This window comes from Eumetopias jubatus, unplaced genomic scaffold (assembly GCF_037043125.1).
Source record: "Eumetopias jubatus isolate StellerSeaLion01/CBP00866 unplaced genomic scaffold, mEumJub1_p1.0 scaffold_9, whole genome shotgun sequence".
NCBI lineage: Eukaryota > Metazoa > Chordata > Mammalia > Carnivora > Otariidae > Eumetopias > Eumetopias jubatus.
Genome location: NW_028274815.1, coordinates 39967986 through 39993418, shown reverse-complemented (window position 1 = coordinate 39993418; position 25433 = coordinate 39967986). Strand labels below are relative to the sequence as shown.

The following is a 25433-nucleotide window of genomic DNA, read 5'->3' as shown; positions in this document are numbered from 1 at the left end:
ACAGGCTCCAACATGGGGACCTACCCCCAAACCTGAGTAAAGTGAGAGACACAGGGTATGAGATGATGGGAAAGTGTGCGTGCAAGCTCTACAAGAACCAAGATCCTCCCCCATCCCCAGAAAGACACAAAATGGTCGGATTCCTAACTCCCGGCATTATGAAGAGACATCACCAAACCAGACCTGAGCAATACTCCTCAGGGACCCGCTGTGAGTAGGGAAGGGAAGGTGAAGGATTTGACAGGCAGTTCACGCAATAATTCAGAATTCGATAAGCCTCACTGTCCTAGGAGAAGCAGACTAGTCACATACAACCCAAATCAGAAGGCGGGAATGACCCTAGAAAAGGAACTGGAGGGACCACAACTGGAACCCGAAGCTTGGCAGGCCCTGGCAGTTTTGAGACTGAAGGAGTGGAAACAATCCCATAGAAGGAAAAGGAAAGTTTTGTTTGGACCACTTTAAGCTCAGAACAAGTGAAGTATGTTTGAACTCTTAAAACCAACAAAACAAATTTAGGTCTGTAAGAGGCATGGCTAAAACAGAGAATTTCCTTTTACACCCCATACACACCTCTTTTACTCTTTGCTCCAAATATTTGGGAAGCCATTATTTGGGCAGGCCCCTAAGGAGGCACACTACCACTCACATAAGCAGTTTTAATCAGGCTTGGAGTATGGGCCTGGGGCTACAGCACTAGCAACACGGACACAGTGTCTTCTCCAGAGGCTCTAACAATCTTATTTTAAAAATCAGACAAGTAGCTCTACCACCAGTGTCATTATTTTCATAGTATTTCTTTCAGATTTATTCTACATGGGACATGAGGGCTGTGCTACAAGATGTCTTAGATTTGGGGGGGGGGGTGTCTGGGAAGGGGTTAGAAAAGGTCCTCCCAGGAAGGAAGGGGCAGGACTTGGTGGATGTGGGCAGGGACAGCAGGCACCGAGTGGAAAACTTCTCATGGAGTGTCTGAAGGTCCAGCCCAGGAAGGAATAATGTACCAACAGAAGCTGGAAAAAAGAAGCAGGCCATGACATGGCAGGTTGGAATTTTATCCCAAGATAAAAGGAACAACAGGGTGGGGGTGGGGGGCAGGGAGTTAACTGGAATTGGATTTTGGAGAGACCTCTCTTGACGTCAGACTGGAGATGGGGAAGTCCTCTTGTGCCCCGAGACCAGTTAGGAGGCTGCGGTGGAGACTCAGGGGAGTGATGATGGTGTGCCCGGGAACGCACCAACCTGGACAGGGAACAGAGCCATCTCAGCCACCACAGCTGACCTTCTCAAGAATGGTGACAGGAGCTGTTCTCAGGCATGGGAGGGATGCATCTGCCTCCTTACCACCTCCAGGTCAGACGGCCTGAGTCAGAATGCCCCCTAGACACTTCCTCTAGGTTCTGTCCCCTATAGTTTCTTAGTTTCTTAACTTCTCTGAGCCTCAAAATCCTCATTTGTAAAATGGGGATAATGATGACACCAAACTCACACGGCTTTTGTGAAAGTTAAGTGAGTTGACAGATATAAATAAATGTGACATACATATATGAAACATGTCTAGAACAGGTGAGGATAAAGTGAGTCAGGGCAGCATTTATCTTTTTTTCTGTCCCTATCTATGTGTTGTAGCATGTGGGTTTGCTGGGAGGGGGGTGAGTTTAACAAGATTTTCACGAAGGGCACACTCCCTCTTTGCCAACCAAAAAACACTGCTAGATTCCTATGATCCTATTATTTGCTTGGCAGACAACTGAACCTCACCACCAGAGTTAGCTCTGGTTAGCTCTGCCCCCTTTATCAAGACAAATCAGCTCAGTGTTTACAGGCTAAGATGCAGAGCTGTGCTGTCCAACACAGTTGCCACTAGCCACATGTGGCCATTAAGTGCTCCAAATGTGGCCACACCAAATCAAGATGTGCCCTATATAAGTAAGATACACACCGGGCTTTGAAGACTTAGTATGAACAAAAGAATTGAAATAACTCATTGACAATTTTTATATTGATTTCATAATATAGTGGACATACTGAGTTAACTAAAATATATTATTAAAATTAATTTCAGGGGCACCTGGGTGGTTCAGTCGGTTAAGCGTCTGCCTTCAGCTCAGATCATGATCCCAGCGTCCTGGGACAGAGCCCCGCATCAGGCTCCCTGCTCAGCAGGGAGTCTGCTTCTCCCTCTGAACCTCCCCCTTCTCATGCTCTCTCTCTTTCTCATTCTCTAATAAATAAATAAAATCTTATTTAAAAAATTAAATTTATTTCATGGGGTGCCGCTCAACTGATTAATTGTCCAACTCTTGATATCAGCTCAGGTCTTGATCTCAGGGTCATGAGTTCAAGCCCTGAGCTATGCTCCATGCTAGGCGTGGCGCCTACTTAAAAAAAAAATATTAATTTCACCTGTTTTTTTAAAGTTTCCTTTTTTATATTTCATTGGATCTACTTTAAAAAATTTTTTTTTATTTGACAGAGCGAGACAGAGCATAAGCACAGAGAGTGTAATGAAGGAGAAGCAGGCCCCGATGCAGGGTTCAATCCCAGGACCCCAGGATCATGAACTGAGTGGAAGGTAGACACTTAACCAACTGAGCCACCCAGGCACCCCTCATTGGATCTGTTTTAATTGTTATGCTCCTAACTTCTTACTTTAGCTAATTAAATCATTACTTTTTGACGTTTTTCTTGTTAATATGAGCAATTAAGACTGTATATTTCCTCCTAAATATCAAGTTAGTTGCACCTCACAAGTTTTTTTAAGTGTACAACTCATCCTACAAGTTTGGACATATATGTTTATTATTATTACTTATCTTTCAAATCTAAATATTTTCAAACTGAAATTTTCAAATTTTTCAAAGTATCTTTTAAAACGGATATAATTTAGTTGCATTATGTTCAGAGAACTTGGTCTGTATGATACTGATTCTTTTAAATATGTTAGGACTTACCTCATGACCAGGTATATACTCAAAGTATAATCTTCACTCACTGGGACCATGTTTTCTATATAATCAGTGTGATCAAGCTTATTGTTTGTTGGAATAATCGCTTATTTGTTTTCAGTCAGCTTGTTCTATCAGTTACTCAAAGATGTATGCTAAAATCTCCCACTATGGTGGCAGATTTGTCTACTTTTTTTATCCTTCTGTTACTTTTTACTTTATATAGTTTGAAGCTGTGTTATTAGGTGCATAAGAGTTTAGAAATTCTTATATTATTCAGAAATTGAAACTCTGATGTACTGTTTCTTTTTAATTTTTTAAATGTAGCTACTAGAAAATTTTAAATTATGTGTGGCTTGGATTATCTTTCCACTGGACAGCACTGGTCTAGAGAAAGGATAAGCAAGGAGCCTGCACCAACCACCAAGTCCTGGAAGACTAAGGACTTGAATGCAGAAAATAACAAGCAAAGAGAGAAGAGTGTTGGTAGACCTGTTAAAGTACCATACTCTGTCTTTCTCTCTTGCTGCTGGAGTCTAGATAGGAAAGGAGACCAAGATGCTTGTGAAAAGCCAAAAGGAGGTGAAGAACAAGACAGAAGAGAATAAAAAAGCAGAAGCTGAGAAAAGGTGGCCAGGGAAGAAGGAATTCTACACATACAATAGAACAACTATTTCTGGTCTGAATTCAATACATTTAAGCCTTTAATTATGAAAATGACACTTAGTATTAAAAACAGCCTTAATGTTCAAAAGGCAGAACTATTATTCCACTAAAGTAGAGCTTTTTTATTTGTTATCTTTATCAATTTTCTCTTTGAATTAATCAAGTCATATCATATGATACTTAACTATTATGATTCCAAATACTAAAAACTTGAAGGGAAAAAATGGATTTATAGGTTATAGGAGTTGGTGAGCCATCCAATAACTTAATCCTGGATATTTTTTCCATGCCGGAAGAAGAGAACAAAAATATCTTGTATGGCCTCAAAAGACCAACCAAGAAATGGGCTTCTCCTCTAGGATGTGGGGGAATTCCAGAAATACAGAAATCCAGAAGTACAGAGACGGAAGGTCAGAGAAGTAGAAACAAGTACAGAAAGTACAATATTACAAAAGCATAGGGAGAAGAGGTTCCCAGAAGTGTTTGCAGCAGGGAGGCTGAGAGCTGAGATAAGGTAAAGCAGTTTGGCCGGAGAAATTCTTCCCTGACAACATTGTTCTTGGGTTCCCCACGGCTCAGCCTGTCCTGCTGCCTGACTCAGGGGTGACTGGGGCATGGAGGTGACTGCACTTGCCAAGAGCATATGGGGCATAGCCAGGTAGAAACAGATCACGACTCCCGGTGGGGACTCCTGCCTGTGTCCTTGGTGAAAAGTCAATGTTGCACTCATCAGCTAATAGAAGGGTGTACTAACACTATACTAATAAAAAGGAACCACTAATTACCATTTAATAACCATATTGATCACTATACTAATAACAATGTAATTACTCAGATATTAGAATAAAATAGCTTTGCCTGCAGCTCCCAAAGCTGAGTATACACACATCCATGACCCCTTTATCACACACCTATTATACCCCCATCAGGAATGTATGCCAAAGATAGATCAGAGAACAGTCACAACGGCCTTACGTGTGATAGATAGCCAAATGCTGGAAACAGCCCAAATGTCCATCAACAGTGCACAGTAAGTACGTGACGTATTATTCACCCAATGACCAAAATCAGCCAGGAGAGTGAGCACACTACAACGAGAGGCAGCGTCATGAGTGAATATCAGAAACCTTACTCATGAGGAAAGATGGTAGACACTGCGGGATCCTTGGTCAGGCACGGGTTATCCTCGGGGAGGTAGGGACTGGAAGGGAGCACATGGGGAGCTCCTGCCTCTTGATCTGAGTGCATGGCTGTGTTCAGCTTGGAGAATTTGTGAACAGTGCACTTATAGTATGTCGACTTTTCTATTGTGTATGAGGAAGGGAAGGAAGGGAAGGAAGGAAGGAAGGAAGGAAGAAGGAAGGAAGCAAGCAAGCAAGCAAGCAAGCAAGCAAGCTCTCCAGGTCAGATAAGCCTCATAGTGTCCTTGGACCCATCTAACCTCATTTGTCTCTCACTCTCTTATACAACTTCCTTGCCCCGCCCCCCCCGCCCCCCTGCATGTGTGCTTAAGCTGGGTCTCTCTCCTTGGGGAGTCCACATGTCACCACCCATATTTATGGCTTCTCCCCCGCCCCCCCCCGGCTGGTGATCTGTGCCCCCCTCGCCATTTTGAATACCTTTGCTAACTTAGGCCATTCACGCTGATCCAGCCCTAGCTTCTTTCTCAGCAGTCAGGAAGTTTGTACCATCATTGTGTATCTTCCCAGCGGTTTTATTCTGCCAACACTGCCCAGCTAAACTAAAGACACAGAGCATGCCCTCTGGGAAGGATTTCAACCCTCCATAGGCAGTTCAGATTAAATCATTCCTCAGGAGCTAGAACGGTGTGGAAGATGAACCTTGATCCTTCCCAGGAACTGCTGGGACACACTCCCAGGAACTGCCAAGACACACCCCTCTGCCCCACCCCCAGCACCTGGATGGACTCCCACAGAGAACTGGGAACCTCTTTTTATTGTCTGTTTACCTCCCAGGAGCCAACCTGCTAGATACATTCCCCTCACTGCTGCCAAACAGCATGCGGCTACCTTGGCAGTCTGTGCCAAAATCATAAGCATTTTCAAAATAGGTAGTCATAAACGTAAGTTTTTGGAATTTATGCCTATCAGCCCTCTCACTCTTCCATTAACCCCCTTACACCTTCCCAGCTCACCCATTTCTTTTCTGGCCTGAGGAAGAAATGGCTACTGATCATAACTAAGGTTCATTTCATTTTACAAAAGCAGCAGCATTCACACAATGGACAGACACGAAAAAATCCTCATGACATCCTGGTTATACGGCTCTGGCAGCTCACAGCCGTCTCCTGTCCAAGCACTGGCTGGAATTTAGGTGATCCCGGCCCTAAGACCAGAAATGTAAGACATTCTTCTAAGCTGTCAAGCTTTCCGGATTACACAAGTGAAACCACAACCCATCATGTTTTTGGGTCTGTGCTCCTTCACTCAACAGATATGGATTCCTCTTCCAGTTTCAGGACACGCATCCCACTATGGAAGAGAACTAGCAGTTATAAACCAAGAGGAGAGCGAAGCTAAATAACAGAGGGCAGGAGATGAGTCTCCGTCCTCTTTGTAACCCCAGCACCCAGCTCCCTGCTTGGCACCACGAGCAGGCAAGCCAAGTGTGCCAGATTGAAACGCAGCACATAAACTGTTCTCTCTTTTAGAAGAACGATACCTAATTAAGCAAAGGCCACGAACACGAATTAAGACATGAGGACATAAAATTCGTTTTTCAAGTCATCTACTGATTTTCAGGACTCTCTTCACTGGTAAACACATTCTCTGATGAGAACCACTGAACCAGAGGCCTGGAAGAGACCACAGCCATCAGCAGCTCAAGCCTCCAGTAGAGACCGGGAAACAGAGCCCCACATGGGGACCAGCGTCGGCCAAGGTCACCCAGCTGGTGTGGGGTAGGGACAAGATCCCGCCTCCCCCTATTTGCCAGGCTCCTCTGAGAGATGCCCTCGGAAAACCTTACGTTACTTACACACTAACGGCGTATAATGAATGCATGCCCACGTCAAGTCACCGCTTACAATTCAGAGGAAAGCAAAGGGTCACCAAAATGTGTCTCTCCCGTAGGGCTGACTGCAGAGAGGGGGCAAGCAAGGTCACAGGCGAATTTCTACCTGCAGACGCCACACATCGCGCCTTTCCGAAGGATGCGATGGGCAGTTTGGGACCTGCTAGTTACCCTGCAAAGGGTCCCCCAATCCCGTTCCAGGGAAATGAGTTAACTCGGCTCCGCTGGCTAGGAAGCTTCCAGCAATGAATTAAACCCCGAGCCGCTGAGGGAAGCCGGGGGAGAAAGGGCCACTGCGGCTGTACCCGACATCGTGGCGGTTCACCCCTGAGCCTCCACCACGTCCACACTGGCGCGGCGCCCCCCGCCCCTTCCACGGGGCCCCCGGCCACGACGCTCAGCCTGCGCCCCCGCGAGGCGCGTCTAGGGGCGCCGTGCCCTGGGCGCTGCCCGCGGGGGCAGGGGCGGAGCCGCCAGGCCCAGCTAGGCAGGGGCAGGGACTGATCGCCGCCGCCGCCCCCAGCCCGCGGGCCCCGCTACGCCGAGACGGGGGCTGCGCCACTTACCTCGGCCGGCAGGTGCCGCCGCCACCGCCTCGGTTCGCAGCTGCAGTGGACGCCGCTCCGCGCCGCCCGCCGCCTTCGTCCGCATGCTAAGGAGGGGGCGCCGGCCGGCCGCCAATCCCGGGCCCCACGCCCCCGCCCGTCCCCGGCGCCGCGCTCGCGCCCATTCAGCACCAGACCGTCCGCTCCCCCGCGCGGATGCGGAGGAGGGACGTGGGGGCGGGACCGGCAGTCACGAGGACAGGAGAGACCAATCGGAGCTCGCGGGGGGGGTGTCCCGCTGCCGCCCCGCCCGCTGGACGCGCGACTCCCTCCACCCAGGGCGGTTGGGGGAGGTGGGCGTCCCCAGCAGGACGTTGCCCAGCTGCTGGCCTGGGAGGAGCTAGGGTGTCGGGCACCCACAGTCACTTGAACTCTGCGTGCGGTTAGCTGGTGAAGACACGAAAGGTACAGCTGGAATGATTGTAGGCTTTTACTGCGCGTAGGACTGGTACTTGCGGAGCCGGTGAATGGAGGGGCTTTACGTAGTCACGTGCTTCACTTGCTAGCACAACCCCCCAGGCCGACCAGGGTTCAGAGTTCCTGGGGCCCTGAGACCTCGAGAACTGCACGAGGGCAGCCTGGGCGTGTGTCTGGGGACTGGCAAAACATCTTTATGTTGTTCCACGTGTCCGAGAAGAAGGAAATAGTGATTACCCCCTAGTATCATAGATGGGTAATTGAGACCGAGAGAGCAGAAGTGAGTTACCCTAAATCACTGGGGCATTTGGTGGCAGAGCAAGGATCAGAACCTGCGCTTGGAGTGCCCCTTTCCATACCTCAGGAGTCTCCCTTGGTTCTGGAGAGGAAATGTCATACAATTTTTTAAGTCATAAGTATTAGTGAATCTCCAAATTCAAAAATTAAAGGGAGTTTAAAGCACTGGTATGTTATTTCTTTAACACAGCTGAATGTGTATAATGCGCCTGCGACATTTCTGTGCCTTAGGACTTGTTGACTCCTCGGTGAGCTCAGCGAAATTGGTCTGCCTTCAGAATGTCCTTTCAGGTACAGGGCATCGCGGTCATGTGCCGGTGATACCGGTTCCGCTTTAAAAAGGAAGATCCTAGACACTGAGCCAAATGTATTTACGTCAACTGAGAGTTTTGTCTCTCTTTTTTGCAATAGATTGCACAGCTCCCAACAGAGTTTGGAAATGTCTGTGTTCTTTCCCCGGTGGGGGCAGGGGTGCTGGAAAAAATGTATTTTTTTCGCTTCTGACCTTTGTTACCTGTAACAACAGGTTACAGGTAACCTGTAATTAATTCTGTAATTACAAAATTACAGAATTTTGTAATTCTTTGTAACTCCCTTTAATTTTTGAATTTGGAGATTCACTAATATTTATGACTTAAAAATTGTATGACATTTCCTCTCCAGAACCAAGGGAGACTCCTGAGGTATGGAAAGGGGCACTCCAAGCGCAGGTTCTGATCCTTGCTCTGCCACCAAATGCCCCTGTAACAAAGGTCAGAAGCGAAATCTTGGAAAGGAAAAGGTGGGGGTGGAGGGGGGACTCTGCCGTCATACTTTCCAAAGGGATTTGCCATAAAAATGTTTCCAGGTTATTCTAAGGTGAGGACACGGGAGCATTTTGAAAATATTGGAGGAAAAGCTGTCACTGAGAGATCTAAATCTAGTGGATTGGCCAAGGTTGCCCAAGCAGAGCAGCTGCGCGTGGGGTGGGGGGGGATGGGATGGTAATGACAGCTGCAGGGAGAATGCTGAGCACCTCACCACTTCTCTCTTGGAGACCAGCCCAAGGCCAGCCAGCTTGATCAGACACTCTTTACCTCTCTTTGCCTCAGCTGCTCTTCCCCTTTCTCCCAGATACTCCTGTCGATAAAATGCCTTGAAAGCATTATGGCTGACGTAAAGATCAGGGTATCCTGGCTTGGAAGAGTGGGTGTAAGGTGGGTGTGAGAAAGAAAGAGAGCTTGAAACTGCCTCCTGCCCTAGCCTAACAGGACGGCTGTTAAGCTTACCCTGCACCCACTACTTCATTCACCCCGTTCACATTTGGTGGGAAGAGAAGTTGACAAGCCCCTGCCCTAAAGCATCCTTTTTACTAGCTGCAGAGCCATCCTCAGCTACTGTTCTGCATTGAGCTAGAGATCCTCCAACTGTTGATTAGGATCAACCACTAGATCTCAAAGCCTTACCTGGAATCTCTTCAAGTCATTGGCTGGTCTCAGAAAAAGCTCAGGACCCTGACGAGCAAAGTGGCCAAACTGTAAGTCCGGGACAGCTACCATGATTTTGTAATTCTTTAGTTCCTTGTGTTCATTACTTAGGTCATTCTGATAGCTGGCATTGTGGTTGCCCCCAACATCCACTCCCTCTCCCCTCCCCTGTGATGCAACATATGGTTTAGGTAAATTTGCCCCACTCTTAACTCTATGAGTGAGCTCTGATTGGTCTAGGTCAGAGGTTCTCAAAGTATGGTCCATGAACCCCTAGGGGGTCCCTGAGGACCTTTCAGGGAATCTCTGAAGTCAAAATTATTTCATAATTATCTAAGACATAATTTACCTTTCTCATTGATGGTGCAGAGGTGAAGGTGTGCAAAACTACTGGTACCTTCGCAAATCAACTTGGTGGCACTGAACTGTACTAATACCCTTCACCATCACACTCATGGTAAAAAAGTATATATATATATATATATATTTTTTAATATATTCAGTCTTTTTTTTTTAAAGATTTTATTTATTCATTTGAGAGAAACAATGAGAGAGAGAGAGCACATGAGAGAGGGGAGGGTCAGAGGGAGAAGCAGACTCCCTGCTGAGCAGGGAGCCCGATGCGGGACTCGATCCCAGGACTCCAGGATCATGACCTGAGCCGAAGGCAGTCGCTCAACCGACTGAGCCACCCAGGCGCCCTATATTTTTTTAATTTAAAAAAATGCAGTTTCATTTAAGAATATTACTAAGTTTATTAAAATCTCAACTGTTAAGCATGTATCTTTTTAGTATTTTATATGACAAAATGGAAAATGCATATAAAACCCTTCTGCTGGGAACTGAAGCATGGTGGTTGTCCAGGGGAAAGCTCTGGTGTAGCTGCAAGCTGAACTAGCTGGTTTTGTGACGGGTCGGGGTCATGGAGCACCATTTTTACTTGAGAAAGCACCTGACAAATTATGGTTATTTGGTAGACATTTTCTTGACAATCAATTAAGTGAGCCTGTCTCTTCAAGGACAACGATGGCCTACTGGTTGCCAATGATGAAAAAATTCCAGCTTTCAAAAGAAATTTAGAATTTTGGAAGAGTTTATGGGGACATAAACCATAAAACATAAACCATGGGACAGCTTCTCAATATTTAAGGACTTTTCTGATGGGACTGATGGTGATGTTAACCAATATGATTTGGGGATAATGGATCATGTGTGATGCGCCAACACTTGGAAGACCTGCATTTACTCAGTGAATCAAGGTTTTCCAGATGACTAATGCGTGATGTTACAAAATCACACATGGGTTAAAGATTAATTTTAAATGCAAGGCAGACAATGGACTTAAACCATATGAAAAGTTCATAGATAAGGTTTCAGATTCCACAGTGCAACAAGCCTTTAAGATATGACCTCTTGTAGAGTTTTCGTATAGTACCAAAGAAGAATATCCACAATTATCTTAAAAACCTGTTAAAATACTCCTCCCTTTTCCAATTACATATGGATGTGAAGCAGATTTTCTTCCTGTTCTTGAACCAAACGATTTGCAACAGATTGAATACAGAAGCAGATATGAAAATCCAGCTGTCTTCTATTAAACCAGATTTAAAGAGACTTGCAAATTAAAAAGTAGGAAAAAAAGCCATTCTTCTCACCGTCTTTTTGTTTTGGAAAACATAGTTATTTTGGAGGGGATATTAATGCCTTTTAAAACGTAGTTACTTTTAAATTAACTTGTTATAACATGTAAATTTATTATTTTTTATTATTTTATTAATTTTATTTTTTTAAGATTTTATTTATTTACTTGAGAGAGAGAGTGAGTGAGAGAGAGAGAGAGAGAGAAGGAGCAGGGGGAGGGGCAAATGGAGAAGCAGACTCCCCACTGAGCGGGGGTCCTGGGGACTCTGGGATCATGACCTGAGCCAAAGGCAGACACTTAACAGACTGAGCCACCCACGTGCCCTATTTTATTAATTTTAATAAATTTAACTTATAGTTTGGCAAATATCAATCGATTAAACCTCCATTGAAAAGATTCTTTGGGATCCTCAGTAAGTTTTAGGAGTGTAAAGGGTCCTAAGACTAGAGCTTGAGACCTGCTGGTCTGAGCCACCCATCCTCCTTGCCACTAGGATTGATTCATGGGTGGCCGTAGGAATGAGATTGACCCAGTCAGAGGAGATCTCCAATGTATGGGATGTGGGAGAGAGATGCTCTCATCTCTAGCTATACAGGAGTCAGGCAGTAGGTAGCCTCGGAAGCTGCTGCTAAGGCAGTCATTTTAGACTACAAGAAGGACTTACCTTAGAAGAGAATAATGCTGAGGGAAGTCAGACGGAAGTTAGAAAGAAACCATTCTCTTGGGGCGCCTGGGTGGCTCAGTCATTAAGCGTCTGCCTTTGTCTCAGGTCATGGCCCCGGGGTCCTGGGATCGAGTCCCGCATCGGGCTCCCTGATTTGTGGGAAGCCTGCTTCTCCCTCTCCCTCTCCCACTCCCCCTGCTTGTGTTCCCTCTCTTGCTGTGTCTCTCTCTGTCAAATAAATAAATAAAATCTTAAAAAAAAAAAAGAAACCATTCTCATTATGACATTTTTGAGCCACTAGATCAAACCAGCCCTGCAGCCCATCCTACCTCTATATACTCCAGGTTTATGAGTCAGTGGAGGCAACCTCAGGCGCCCCCTTGATGTTTTGTGTACCTGTTTCTGAGTATTTTCTATCTCAATAGGGGCCTAAGGCCTCAGGATAGTATACTTTCTAGGGTTTATTCATTCAGCTTTTTCATCATGTCATCAACGTAAGGTAGCTTCTGAAGGGAAGCTGGAAGGCAGAGCAGAGGCTGGGAGGAAAGGGACCTAGCACAGACAACTGGGGTCAAAAGTGCCAACAATACTTATGAGAACAATAAGGAACAGTGGCATATGATCTTGCATAGCCAAGTTAAAGCAGAGTTTTACTTTCTTTTGCTGTTATGTGTTTCTCAAATTGGACAACATGAGCATGCATTGCTCTTTTAAGGAAAAAAAATAGAACTATTTTATTATTTATTGAAAAGCCCTTGAAAAGGGCACCAGCTTAGAGAGCAGATTGGCATCAGGATATGGCAAGAGAAATCTTGGGCTAAAATTGCTAGCAGGAAGAAGGATCTGTAAGGGATGCAGCTAGGCCCGGAAGACAAACTTCCTTTCATTTACAGCTTTGCCAACAGCCAACCTCAAAGATTCAAGGGGATGAGCAAGAATCCCCAAGGGTTAAGGAATCATTAATTATGCCTCCATCAAAGTGGCTGGAATATTTGCAGTTGAGAGAGAGAGAGACCAATGTGAAGATTAGGTCAACACTAAAAAAGGCTTGGATACCACATTAAGTGAAAACAAAAAACAGGACACAGATTGATGCAAACTTCTATCATGTGGCCAAAAACAAGAAGAAAACTTGGAAAAAGAAAACAGTTGTGGTGTTAGGGTGGTAGGATCTTGAGTAATCTTTTTTTCCTTTGTAAGAGATGTCCTTTCATGTTGTTATAATGTTGTTTTTTACAATAAATAAGACTGAAGGGAGTCATTGGTTCCAATTACTGAGGTCTCAGAGGCTTTTCCAGATGGCCTGTTTCTTTGCGCCTGCCAAATGGCTCTCATCTGACACCAAGACAGAAGCCGTGCCTTCCCTAGGGCCTGGCATCTTCGAAGCTGTTAGGGGTGATGCTGTTGTGACTATTTTGTAGGTGGCCAGAAGGAAAGGAGGGAAGGCAGCTGTAGCAGCCAAGACTGAGGCTGTATGGGAGGCAAGGGGGGCGGGGGCCGGGGGTCAGCCATCCCTCACCCTCTACCAGTGTCTCGTCGGGTTTCCCTGCAGGTACTGTCTTTGTGTTTTTCTCCTGGCGAGCTTCACCTCCCGTTCTACTCCCATCCTCATCCTCCTGAAGTGCTGTCCCCCGCTCAGTCCCCAGGGGCTGGAGCAAACTACAGCCAACAGAACAGACCGTCTGCTGCCCTGAAGCACAAAGGAAGTCAATCCCTTGAGGTTTTTCTAGGATTGTTTCCTGTGAGCAATCACGGGGAAAAAGCAGGAGTGAAACAAAGGAGGGAAACATCAGGGGAAGGCTGTCTGTTGACAGAGGGCAGCTTGGATTGAGGAAACTGTTCCACACAGACTGAATCCTTTTAGAAATTGCAAGCCCCATATTCAGGCACATCCGCAGGCCCTCTTTCCATCCTTCCTTCACCCATAGATTCATTGCACAAACATTTACCGAGGGCCTCTCATGTGCCAGGTAAGCCACCAAGTGCTGTACAAAAACTGTTTCATTTTATCTTCACAACCCCCCTTTGCGGTAGGGTCTTCTTATCCCCATATCTTATCTAAGGAAGTTGAGGCTTGAGAAACTTAGGGACATGCAGTAAACTGCCAAAGGTCACATGGCTAAGAAGTAGCAAAGCCAGGATTGGAACTTGGGCCATCAGACACCAGAGTTCACCTAAGGCACAGTCCTTTCTCGAAAGGTCAAATGGTCTAACCGAAGAGAAAGACACTTTAAAACAAATGAACAAGCGAAACCAGTAACACAATGAGATATAACAGAAGGACTATTCACAAAGAGTCATGAGAGCATGGCATGGGGGGTGGGGGGGGTGGAGACAGGACTGGAACTGCCTCAGAGCTGCTCAAGGGACAACTGAATCTGGCTTTGAAGGATGAGGTGGGTATATTGGTAGGTATATTAGTTCGGGCTGTGTTCATTTTTCTATTGCTGTGTCAAAAATCACCACAAATTTAGCAGATTAAAACAGCACAAATCTACAGCCTCACAGTTTGAGTCCAGGTCCAGTGTAACCGAATTCTCTGCCCAGGGTCTCAGGTGACGGTGGAAATCAAGGTGTCAGCCAGGGCTGCAGTTCTCAAGTGGGCTCAGGGTGCTCACTCAAGCTCACCGGGTTTTGGCAGAATTTATTTCCTTGCCATTACAGGAGTGAAGTCCTCGGGGTTGCTTTGCAAGCTGTCAGCCAAGGACCACCCTCAGCTCCTAGGGGCTGCCCAGGGGTTCTTGCCGTGTGGCCCCATAGAAAGTTCACAACATAGATGGTTGCTTTCTTCCAGGCTAGCCAGAGAACAGCTATATGACTTTTTCTTCTACTACCAATTGGACAAAACTTTCTATTTTTAAAAAACCTTGTGTGATTAAGTCAGACCCACTCACCCAGATAATATCCTTAAGATCAACTGATTTAGGACATTAATTACACCTGCTAAATCTCTTCCCAGCAGCATTAGTGTTCGAGTGAATAACTGGGAGAAAATGTGCATCCACCAGAGGCTAGAGATTTGGGGCACCATCTTAGAATTCTGCCTACCACGGTAAGATTTAGCAAATGGAGAAGATGAGGAAGATCAATCTAGGAGGAGGGTACAGGGTGAGCAAGGATTCTGGGAGACTGCTGGAAAACGATAGAAAAGTTAGTGCCATGTTTCCAACAAACATGGAAGAGTAGATTCTGGAGAAATCCACCAAGTCAAAAATCCCTAAGATCCTGGGGAAACTATTAAAAGCCTGTTTTTACATACAGCAAGGCTGAGCTGGCAAGAATGGGAGGAAATCCCTCAGAGGCAAGTGTGAACCCGGAGAAGTGAGCAGGAGCCAGACTTTGTTGTGGAGCCCCTGTTAATTCTGGCCAAATGGGCTAGAAAGAGGACAAACTTAGACTGAAGTGGGATATGAGAGTAGACTGGAAATCCTTATGAATACCCAGAACCTTCAAAAGATAGAAACTTTAGTGGATATTGTCAGATCTTGCTCCCCAAGGGAAACAGTGGCCTACACACCATAGACCATTACTTGCCTTAAGATATCTGATTTTATTTTATTTCATTTTTATTTTATTTATTTGAGAGAGAGTGTGTGCACAAGAAGGGGTAGCAGCAGAGGGAGAGGGAGAAGCAGACTCCCCGCTGAATAAGGAGCCCGATGTGGGGCTCCATCCCAGGACCCTGGGATCATGACCTGAGCCGAAGGCAGACACTTAACCGACTGAGCCGCCCAGGCACCCCAAGATACCCGATTTTAGTTCAGAATGGAGCCAAAAGAAAAACAAAAGTTTCCCCTGAGAATTTCTAATCAAAAGCCTGTCCTTATGCATGTTTGGGGCTGGAATTCAAACCCTCTTTGTGATCAAAAACCTTTTAAAATGATCGTACGTTCTCAGGGTCCTGGGATCCAGCCCCATGTTCTGCAGTCAGGCTCCGCACTCAGCCGGGAATCTGCTTGAGATTCTCCCCCCTCCCTCCCCCTGCTCGTGCTCACTCACACCCTCTGTCTGTCTCTCTCTCTCTCTGTCTAAAATAATTAAATCTTTATAAATAAATAAATAAATAGATAAGCAAGTCGTCTTGCAAAATCAAGGGCAAAATAAAAGCATTTTCTGACAACAAAAATTGATGGACATACCCTAAGTAGTGGAACTTCCAAGGGATATGCATTAGAGAGAAAGACAATGATCTTGGAAGGTCTGAGATGTCAGAAGTAGAATATGAATCAAAGGCACAAGTGAAAGAGTTAAAAAGTGAAACTTGATTCTGAGAAAACCAGCTGGATGCACAACACCGTGGAAATCATTCATGAGCACCCTGAGATTGGGAGGAAAACGTGTAGGGGAGCAATGGGAGATGAGACTGGGACCAGGATTTGAGCCGCTTACCAGCCGAAGGTGTTTAGACTTTATTCTCCTGGCAGGAGGAAGATACTGAGTTTTATTATTATTATTATTAAAAGATAAGATGCCTGGGAGCAGGACCCAGGGAGGGGGGCTGGGCGTGGGACAATAGGAAGTGGGGACGAGAGGAGGGAACTCCACAGCTGGAAAGCCCTATCTAAGGGGACAGTCACTGCTCAGGTCTGGCCCACCGCTGCCATGTGACCGTTGAGCACCCTGTGTTGCCAGATCTTTGGTTTTCCAGAGAGGCTATAATCTGAGGTTTTGGTCGGTTTTGGTTTTCTCAGTTTTTAAAATAAAGCCACAAATTCAAGTTTTTGAGAAAATTGCATCACGAATGAACATGTATGGTGAAACAAAACTTTCACATGGAGGGCCTGAGGGTTTGTGACATTTGGACTAATAAAAGTGATGATGTGAAAACACTGATTTGGTGGAGTGTGCAAGGTCGGCTTGCAAGGCTATTCCCGGCTCTGCTGCCTCTTCAAAACTTATCTTGCTTGGTCAGGTTTGGTTTCATTTCTTTACTCAACGATGCTCTCATATTACCAACAAAGCTGTTAAGTCCTTACAGGTGGGCGTCTTATCTTCTCTGAACACACCACAGGATAGAGCACACTGCCTGGCTGTCAGAGGGTAGGGCAGACAACCTGGTGAGAAATTTAGCTCCCTTCTTCTCACTCCCCTAAGTCTCGTCCTCAAAGAATTAGGGGTATTGTCTCCTCCCTTCAGCCGCTCAGGGTTGCTCTACCCTAGGGATTTGGGTTTCCCTTGCCCAACCTCTAGTGAATGGCCTCCTAAAGAAGGTGAGACCTATGCCCAATTCCCCTAAAATGCCCTTGGATGTAAAGAACCTTCTATAGGAATGCCTGAAGATGGCCAAGTGCTGACCACTAAAGGCCACAACTGGGCAGGAAGCTGGAGGTCCTGTGGTAGAGACCATGGCTGGCCTGTGTGTGATGAGGGCCTCTCCATGGGCCCTGGAGCAGCAGATGTCCAGAACCAGACATAGAGGTAAGTGGTAACCAAAAAACAGAGGAGGACCCTAACCTACTTTCCTGGTACCATATAAGGTCTAGAGTTCTTCTACCATCACCTGGGAGAAGAAGGGACACTCCCAACAGTGGCTAATGTCAGTCATCTAGTCAACCAGACACAAGCAGATTTAGAAAACAATTGGCACTGTTGTGCCAATCCTGTGGGCACCTGTGAAATGTTTGTAGATGGCAGGAGCTCTACCAGCAATGGAAGTTGAGGGAGGTGGGAGAGGGGAGTTGGTAGAAATGGGAGAAGTGACCAAGCCTTGGATCACCAGAAACATGTCACCACCTCTGCTCATCCCAGAGGGGCACTCATCCTTTGTGATCATTTTCCTAGAGTCAACAAGGAAAAATCATAGCTTTTCCATTTTATATACACTTAAAATAATGATTTTTTTTTTTAATGAAGGGTAAGAGACCTACCAAAAAGTTCCAAAATCTTCAATGCAAAGCTCAGTGAATTATCTCTAAATGAACAGACCATGTCAAAAACTGGTCAAAAAACAGAACATTGCCTACCTTCCCAAAGCCTGCCTTGTGGCTCCTTCTGGTCACCACCCTCCCCTTCCTCCTGTGATGGCAGCCACTCTTGTGACTGCCAGCCCTTAGATTTTTTTCAGCCCGTTTTCAAATTTTACATAAAAGAAATCCTGCAGTGTGGACTCTGTGTCTGGTTCCTTCTGCTCACATCGAGTTTGGGAGTTGCATCTATGTTGCTGCATACAGCTTTACTTTGTTCATTTCCATTGTTGCATAGTATGGAAATACCCCAATTTATAAAATCCCCTTGATGGACATTTGGGTTGTTTCAAGTCGGAGACTATAACAAAGAGTGCTGCTGTGAATGTTCTTGCTCGTGTCTGTTGGTGGCTTAGGGTTTGTTTTTAAACCTCCGAGAGAAGGCAAAGAGCAATCTTAAAAGAGTAGTGGAATGATGGGGAGTCCTGGGTTCATCTCACCATAATTACTCATGATTATAACATTTTACTGAACTAAAATGATCTGAAAATACCCTGTGACAGTTCCCAGCATTTTCCTTGTACTCGGTATAGCTACATGTAGACACTTAAAAACTCAAAAAGAGTCAGAAATGGAAGCAATCCTCTCTATCACCCAGCCCAAATTTCCCAAACTTCAGTTTTACAAAGGCGGTCTTTGTGATTTTTGCGATATTCTTGTACCACCTGGACTATCACTTCATATTTTTCTTTCAACTGTCTAATTTTTAACATTTAAAGATCCACTCTTGGGGCGCCTGGATGACTCAGTCGGTTAAGCATCTGACTTCCACTCAGGTCATGATCTCAGGGTCCCCCGCTCATTGGGGAGTCTGCTTGTCCCTCTCCCTCTGCCTCTCCCCCTGCTTGTGCACGCTCTCTATCTTTCTCTCAAATAAATTAATTAAAATAAAATAAAGATCCACTCTTGCCTTATCCTAAGAAATAACAGCTATGAGCTCATAGCTTTGATGGGTGGCTACGTTGCTTTTATTATACACTAAAACAAACATGTAACTATTCAAATACATTTGTCAGTCGGCTACCTGTGTGAGATATTCTCTGTTGCCTCCTTCTGGTCCATTGCTTCCCCTGTTCTGTCTGGAAGCTGACCTCCACGGACTGCCTCCATCAGCTCCCTTGCCCTCTGCCTTTGCATGTGTTCAGCTGAGAGGCACTGAAGCGGGGCTAGAAGTCAGGGCATGTCTCCCTAGCCCAGCTGGTTGTTGGCTCCATTCTCTATCAGAGTCTATAGGTCTGGCCGGGCAGCCGTCTCTACAGTGAATAATGTTACCTCCTTGCCTCTCCAGATGTTGCAATTCCCTGGCATTTTACCATTTCTTGGCTCCCTTTTGTGCCCATCCCTTTATAAACAATCCCTTCCTCAGCCTTCTTCAACTTCCCCTTTCATGCGGCCATCTGTTTCCGGCTAGGAGGGACGTGCTATCAAGCACTACCAATGGTAGGCATGCAGTCCTTGTTCTGTACAGGTGCTAGCTGAGACCCAGGAGGGAGCTCATGAATCCAAGCTCCCCCCGCCGCTGCGCTGAGTGCCGGAGCTGGGAATGATCTCCCTGGTTCAATGGGTTTTTCACAGTGGATGCTGCTCCTCAGGGGAGAGACTGGTCAGTTCTGCTAACAGTGCCCAGGTGTTCAATACTGCAAGTCCTCTTTCTAATCCTCTCTCTTCCCCTCTCTTCCCTGTCATCATCTTTTTTTTTTTTTTTAACTGTGCCCCAGACCGAACCGGATCTCAGCTCCCTTATCTCTTCCCTCCCCTAACCTAATACTGCTAATACGGCATGCATCAGCCCTCCCAGCACCCATACCTTTGTTCAGACATACCTGCAGCTCACTTCTCTCCTTTGATCATGAATCCCTCCCAGGGAAGGCCCAAAGGCCTGACCCAAACATCTCTTCCTCTATGAGCCCGCTGTGGAAACTTTTCCCCTCTGTCCAGAAATAATCATTGCCTCCCCTATTCTCCCATAGCTCTACCTTAGCACTGGCCCAAGTGGTAACGAGCTGTATGTGTGTTTTTCCTTGACGACACCGCAGTCCCTTCTCTGAACGATCATGCTGAGCCCCTTGGAATGATCAAGCACCCAGCCCCGAGCCTGACCCAAACCCTTCACAGTGCTATGTTGAATTAAATTGCATTCATTAGGCCATTAAGAACATTAAAGCATGAAAGATGTTCTAAGAGGTCACAGATGAATTCCTACCCTACTAACTTGTAACGATTACTTATTTTAAAATGGTACGTTGAGGGTCTGAGTTGAGGGTGGAATCAGGGGTGCCTCCCCCAGTCTCTTATTCTTCCCCTGCTGGAAAGGGGTGAGGAAATGGCCATCTAGTTTCATTATGGGTCATGGGTCCTCCAGCTGAGGTCCTTAGATGAGCAGCATCGGACCCATACACTGCGGAGTGAGTGTGCAGGCACTGTGTGCATGAGAGGGAACAGAAGGGGGATGGGGCTCAGAGTGCTCTTTGAATGACCGAAGGCGCCCAGCTCCAAAGAGCACTTGGACTTCGAACATAAAGGAGGGCTTCCTGATCTCCAGTGTCTGAGGTCAAGTTAAAGCTCCTGGGAATTATAAAGTGTCCCTTCTCTTGGGTTTTTCCTCTGTGCATGGATCTCCCATGGGGGAAGGGATGTGCATGGATCCTCCTTGCAGAAAGGTAGCTTTGGCCTCAAGAGGCAGCTTATCTGGGATCTAGGCATTTGAATGTAGAATTATGACCATGTCCTTTTTCTTTCAGACATAGTTCTTGTGAGCAGCTGTCCAGGGCCTGAGCTTGGGAGGCAAGTCTGTTGTAGAGAGCATCCAGCCACACTATACCAAGAGGGGCCTCCATGTTTACCACTGATGATGGGCTCACCCGTAGGTAAGTCAATTCCCAGCTCTGAGCACCTCAGGGACCTTGAACTGTGAGCTAGGGTGGTCGCATGCTGTCAGGATGGGGTTCTCCAAAGGGGCCAAGATCTTACCCAGTGATCTTACCTCTTGGGAAAGCTGGAGGTTGGCTTTCCAGGGCAGGCTCCCCCCAGGAGAGCAAAGAATTAGGATGGAGCGCTGGGTGTGGGATTGATGGGTGGCCTGGGGCTTATTGCTCACTATTCTCTTCTCTTTATTCTGTCCCACCCAGAGCTGAGGGAAGAGGCCTTGACAATGGACAGAATTTAGGGGATCCTGACCTTGGCTTCAAACCCTAGCCAGTGGCGGTGTACCCAGAGGAGCTCCCTAGCTCTTGTTCTCTCTCGGGTTCTCTGGATACCCTCCCCACTGCACCTTACCCTGGGATACTGCCCCACACCTGGGCCGTCACAGTCCCCTCCCCGCCATGCACACTGAGGACAGGGCCCCAAACTGGACATCGGGAGCCCTGGGTGCGAGTCTCGCTTCTGCCAACAGCAACCACTGTGTATTCTTGGGCAAGTCCCTTAACCTCTCTGGGTCTTGATTCCCTCAGCTGTAAGAGGGAGATAATAATCCTGTAAGGCCCTCGGTGTTACTCTTGAGGATCAAGATAATGAGTGTGAAAATCTTTCAGTTACTCCAAATGTGATTAGCATTTATTATTATTTATCCTGGAAACTCTTCCTTCCTCGGGGCCCTGCTAAGTGAACCAAAGTGTGAATGGTTAATAATGAACTTTTAGTTTCTCCTTCCAGACAGTTATTTGCACTTATAACCAAGATGTTCCATGCCTGCCTTCAGAGGAAAGAGTAGGGAATAAATTCGAGGTTCGCAGGCATGCTGGCGAAGAGCATCCTCCCAGCGGGAGGTCCTGCTTCCTTCACTGGATACTCTGCTGGCATCACCATCTCTCCTCATGAAAGGATGGACATTGGTATCTACGTCAGGGAAGTCTTTGTGTAGAAGGCTGAGGGGAGAAGAATGTCCAAGGACAAACACTTGCTGGTGAACCCAACTTCACAAACGGCCTTCATTGGTCACACTCGCTTGGTACCCAGCTGATGTGTCCATGAGACTGTTCTCAGCCGAACACACCACAGCATTGGGAAAGGGAAAGAATTCTTTCCCTGAATTCCTGTGTTACGCTGGTGAAGGGAGAGAAGACTGCCAAAAATTTTATAATGTTTGAAGACCCCTGTCCTGGTGCAGGTATTTGTCTGTATTCGGATAGGTTGGTGGCTGCTTTCTCTCTTGCTCAACACTTCCTCCTGCATTCCATCCACATTCTTGTTTCCCATCCAAAGGCCTCCACTCCTTTTCCAGCAATTTCTGTTCCCTAGGCCCCCATCTCCTCCTCCCGTGAATACGGACCCAGGTTCATCTGAGACTTTCCCTGTTGACTTTGGCGCAGCCCCCCATTGCCTCTCCCAGAGTCTGGTTCATAAATTCATTCTTCCATCAGTCTAACTCAATCCTAGACGTCACCTTCCTGTTTCCCAGCTCCCCTCAGGCTCCTCATTATCTACCGAATTAACTTCCATCCTCTAAGACTGGCCTTGGAGGCTGTCCTCCCCCTAGTCCCCAGGGAAGCTGCTGGTACAGACCTGGGCTGGCCACACTGTTTCCCCAGGTTGGCACAGCCTGTTCAGGGTATAGAGCCCCAGAAAGAGGCATTTGACCCCAGATATTGGCCCATTGTTCCTGCTGGCCTCGGTGCTCTCTCAGGCACCTGCTAGGCCCAGCCAGCCTTTTGGACCTCATCTACTTTTCCCTTACTCCTGCCTGCCCTGCTCCCTGGCCCAGTGCCCTACCCACGCCTCTCTTAAAAACCTCTCCATAGCCTGTCTCTATACATTTGTTATACCATTCCTTCCACCCAAAGTTCTTTAATTTACCCCTCACAGTGCCCCCCTGCCCCAGCCCCGCAGCCCATCTGAGTGGCACTTCCTCATCAGCCAAGGGAGCATGGATGGAGCACGCTCATATGGTAGGGGATCTGGACCGGCTGTTTACCACGGGACCCAAGCTGCTAGCCGTGTCTTTAGATTTTTCCTCTTGGGCTGCTCAGACTCCCCAGAGAGGAATCTTCCAGGCTCTTGCCTGGAGGGTGGGGTCAGGCTGCGTGTGTGTTTAAGAACCAAGCGGCAAGAAGGGCCGGGAGTCCTTAAGTTTAAAAATCAATAACATCAGTCCTTGATCCTTCTGTTTTCCATGCTGTATGCCGCACTTAGAGCCCCCCATCCTGAGACCCACTCTTACCCTCTCATGGGAGGAAAACCACAGACTTCTGCTGGGGCAAGACAGGGACAGGCACCCAGCCGGAAGGAGTCAGAGCCTGCCTCAAGGGACCTAGAGACTGCCTCCCAAGTGCAAACACTGCTGGCAGTGTGTTCAAAGTAATTTACATATATAAGCATATATTTACATATTCACATACTTAAGTTTACCCCTCAAACCACACTTCTCCCAGCTCTCTGCACTTAACCCCACCCGTCTGAGTCTGACCTTCTGACCCCCTGACCACTGGTCCTAAGCTCCTGGGGCTCCCACTTTCTCCTTTTGAGGAGCCTGTGGAATGAAATGTTCATCCTAGCTTTCTCCAGGTCAGGCTTGGAATTGGGCTCAAAAGTCTGCCTGGTCCGTTATTCCTCATCTGTTTGCTTTCCTACTTCCAAAATGTTAGTGCTGCTGTCTCCTCATAAAATCCTTTCCTGAGAAACATCACTGCATGTACATTCGTGGGCTAACCGATGTTGATGCATCTGGAGAGAGTTGTCCACCCACCTGACCTGCCACAGCCAACTCGGCGCCCTGACTTTGAGACCCTCCCAGACTTTTCCCCGTGGGCCTCTTCATTTGGCTGGTCCTGATCTATAACCCTTATAATAAAACCAAAGTTGTAAGTCTAGCACCTTTCTGAGTTCGGTGCATTATGCCAGTAAACATGCTCACAGGGGGAGTGGGAACCCCCAAATCTGTAGCCAGTTGATCAAAGCGTGGGTGGCCTGGGGACCCCTGAACTTGTGTCTGGCATGTGAAGCCAGGGCCGTGTCGCTGGAGACCGTCCTTCACCCGTGTAGTGTGCACTAACTCAGGGCAATTAGCTTCAGAACTGCATTGCAGTCCTGCCCATACAGCCAGGTGCTGGGGATGAAGAGGTCACAGAGGGCCAAGTGAAGCTTTCCGGACTTCACCTGCCCTTGCAACCAGGGCCTTCTCCCTCCACGGCCAACCTCATATGTAATGGACTATGCGAGTTTCCCCAGGCCTGATAGGTACAAATGAGGTTGTTTTCATGACCTTACTTCTCAGCTTCTTCCCTACATCCAGCCCTGCAAAGTGCCCGTGCCCATGGGAATTTCTGGGGGTGCCTGGGTGGCTCAGGTTTGTTCATGAACAAGTCTGGTCTGCTCTTTCCGAGGTCTGCTGGACACTGCTGCTTCCCCGGGGTGACACCATTTTGGATATATTCTGCTTGCCTGTCCGGATGAGTTGTATCATCCAGGCCATTTTGTCCTGGCTTTGGGTCAGGTTCAGCCCATGGTAGGCACTGGAGGCAGGGGTTGGAGGAGCGTGAGGTCAGGGTATTTATTCCCTGCTCCCTCCCTGCAGGGAGTTGGCTGATTCTCCTAAGAAAGTCTACAGCTGGCGCACTGGGGCGCCTGGGTGGCTCAGTGGGTTAAGCCACTGCTTTCGCTGCCTTTAGCTCAGGTCACGATCTCAGGGTCCTGTGATCAAGCCCCATGTGGGGCTCCCTGCTCAGTGGGGAGCCTGCTTCTCCCTCTGCCCCGCCCCCTGCTTGTGTGCACACACGCTCTCTCTCTCTCTCAAATAAATAAATAAATTCTTAAAAAAAAAAAGAGAGAGAGAGACTACAGCTCTTATCAGGTGGCCCATATGCTAACCACTCCCTCACTCGTCCCCTGGCTGGGAGGAGGTAAAAGCTTCACCACCCCTTGTGGGTTTCCCTCTCCACTGCCCACAGCGTTGTAAATGGTCCTTCTCAAGCTCTCCTCAGATGGCCACATTGAGAGGCCATTTGCTTCCTGTTGAGACCCTGACCACACAGCACAGACATCACTGCTGTTTCCACTGGATACACATCCTCAGAACCACCCCTTTCCCCAGGGACATCACCAATGATCCTACGGCGTCCTATTAAAAAGCAGAGCTGCCCTCATGCCAGCAGTGCACAGCTGCCTCTGGCAATGCGGGAGGGACCACCTCTCCCTGTTCTCTGTCCCTCTGCAACAGGGTCTCAGAGAGGTACTACTCGTGGCCCCAGTGGTTTCTAGCATTTTGAGGGAAACAGTTCCTTCTGTTCGACACGCATGAGGCTGAGGGAGGAGTCCCAAGAGTGGGAGGTGCTGAGTTGGAAGGAGCCAGGGCGCCATGCTCTCACAGACAGGGGCTGCATTCGGGCTGGGGGCTGGAGCCGGGGGCTGGCTGCGCCGCTAAATGGCTGTGTGACCTTGGACAAGTCATTCTCACTTTCAGGTAGGTTTCCTCTCCCATATCACAGGTGTTGGACTCGGTAATTCTCAAACTGCTCTGGGTCCCCAGCTTCCCTTTGGCCAGAATAGCTCTTGTCTATTTTTAGAATCTGGGCTTTTGTGAAGATTTCCTTTAAAGTATGATTCCATCGCTTTAAAACTGTTGGAAAACAGCTGGCCTAGAAGGTTCTAAGGTCCCTTCCAGTCTCAACATTTTTGAACATAAAATCACCCTTGTCTTCCTCAGCATTATGCCAGGGAGGGTCTGGTTCCAAGATTTAATGGGAAACTAATGATTAAAGGCCCATCTCCTGCCAGGCTCTCTGCCATGGCAAATCTA

At 47.3% G+C, this 25433-nt stretch overlaps 1 protein-coding gene and 1 long non-coding RNA gene across 10 annotated transcripts in view; one reads left to right on the top strand and one right to left on the bottom strand.

Annotated features, from left to right (window-relative positions):
- ST3GAL5 (ST3 beta-galactoside alpha-2,3-sialyltransferase 5) overlaps positions 1 to 7400 on the bottom strand; it is a 49013-nt gene extending 41613 nt beyond the window's left edge. For 3 of the 7 annotated variants that reach the window (XM_088026437.1, XM_028122440.2, XM_028122444.2), the window contains exon 1: positions 7214 to 7394. In XM_088026437.1, coding sequence (XP_087882563.1) covers positions 7214 to 7298 — 85 coding nt within the window. In that variant the 5' untranslated portion in view covers positions 7299 to 7394. Of the gene's footprint in view, positions 1 to 7213 lie in introns of all 7 variants that reach the window. The other 4 variants (XM_088026438.1, XM_088026439.1, XM_088026435.1 and 1 more) reach the window with 4 other exon arrangements.
- A 125-nt stretch (positions 7401 to 7525) lies between these two features.
- The window catches only part of LOC114223485 (uncharacterized), a 54414-nt gene continuing 36506 nt past the window's right edge, over positions 7526 to 25433 (top strand). For 2 of the 3 annotated variants that reach the window (XR_015768937.1, XR_015768938.1), the window contains exons 1-3: positions 7526 to 7657; positions 20443 to 20568; positions 20830 to 25097. This is a non-coding gene — a long non-coding RNA (uncharacterized LOC114223485). The remainder of the gene's footprint in view (positions 7658 to 20442; positions 20569 to 20829; positions 25098 to 25433) is intronic. The other variant, XR_015768939.1, reaches the window with a different exon arrangement.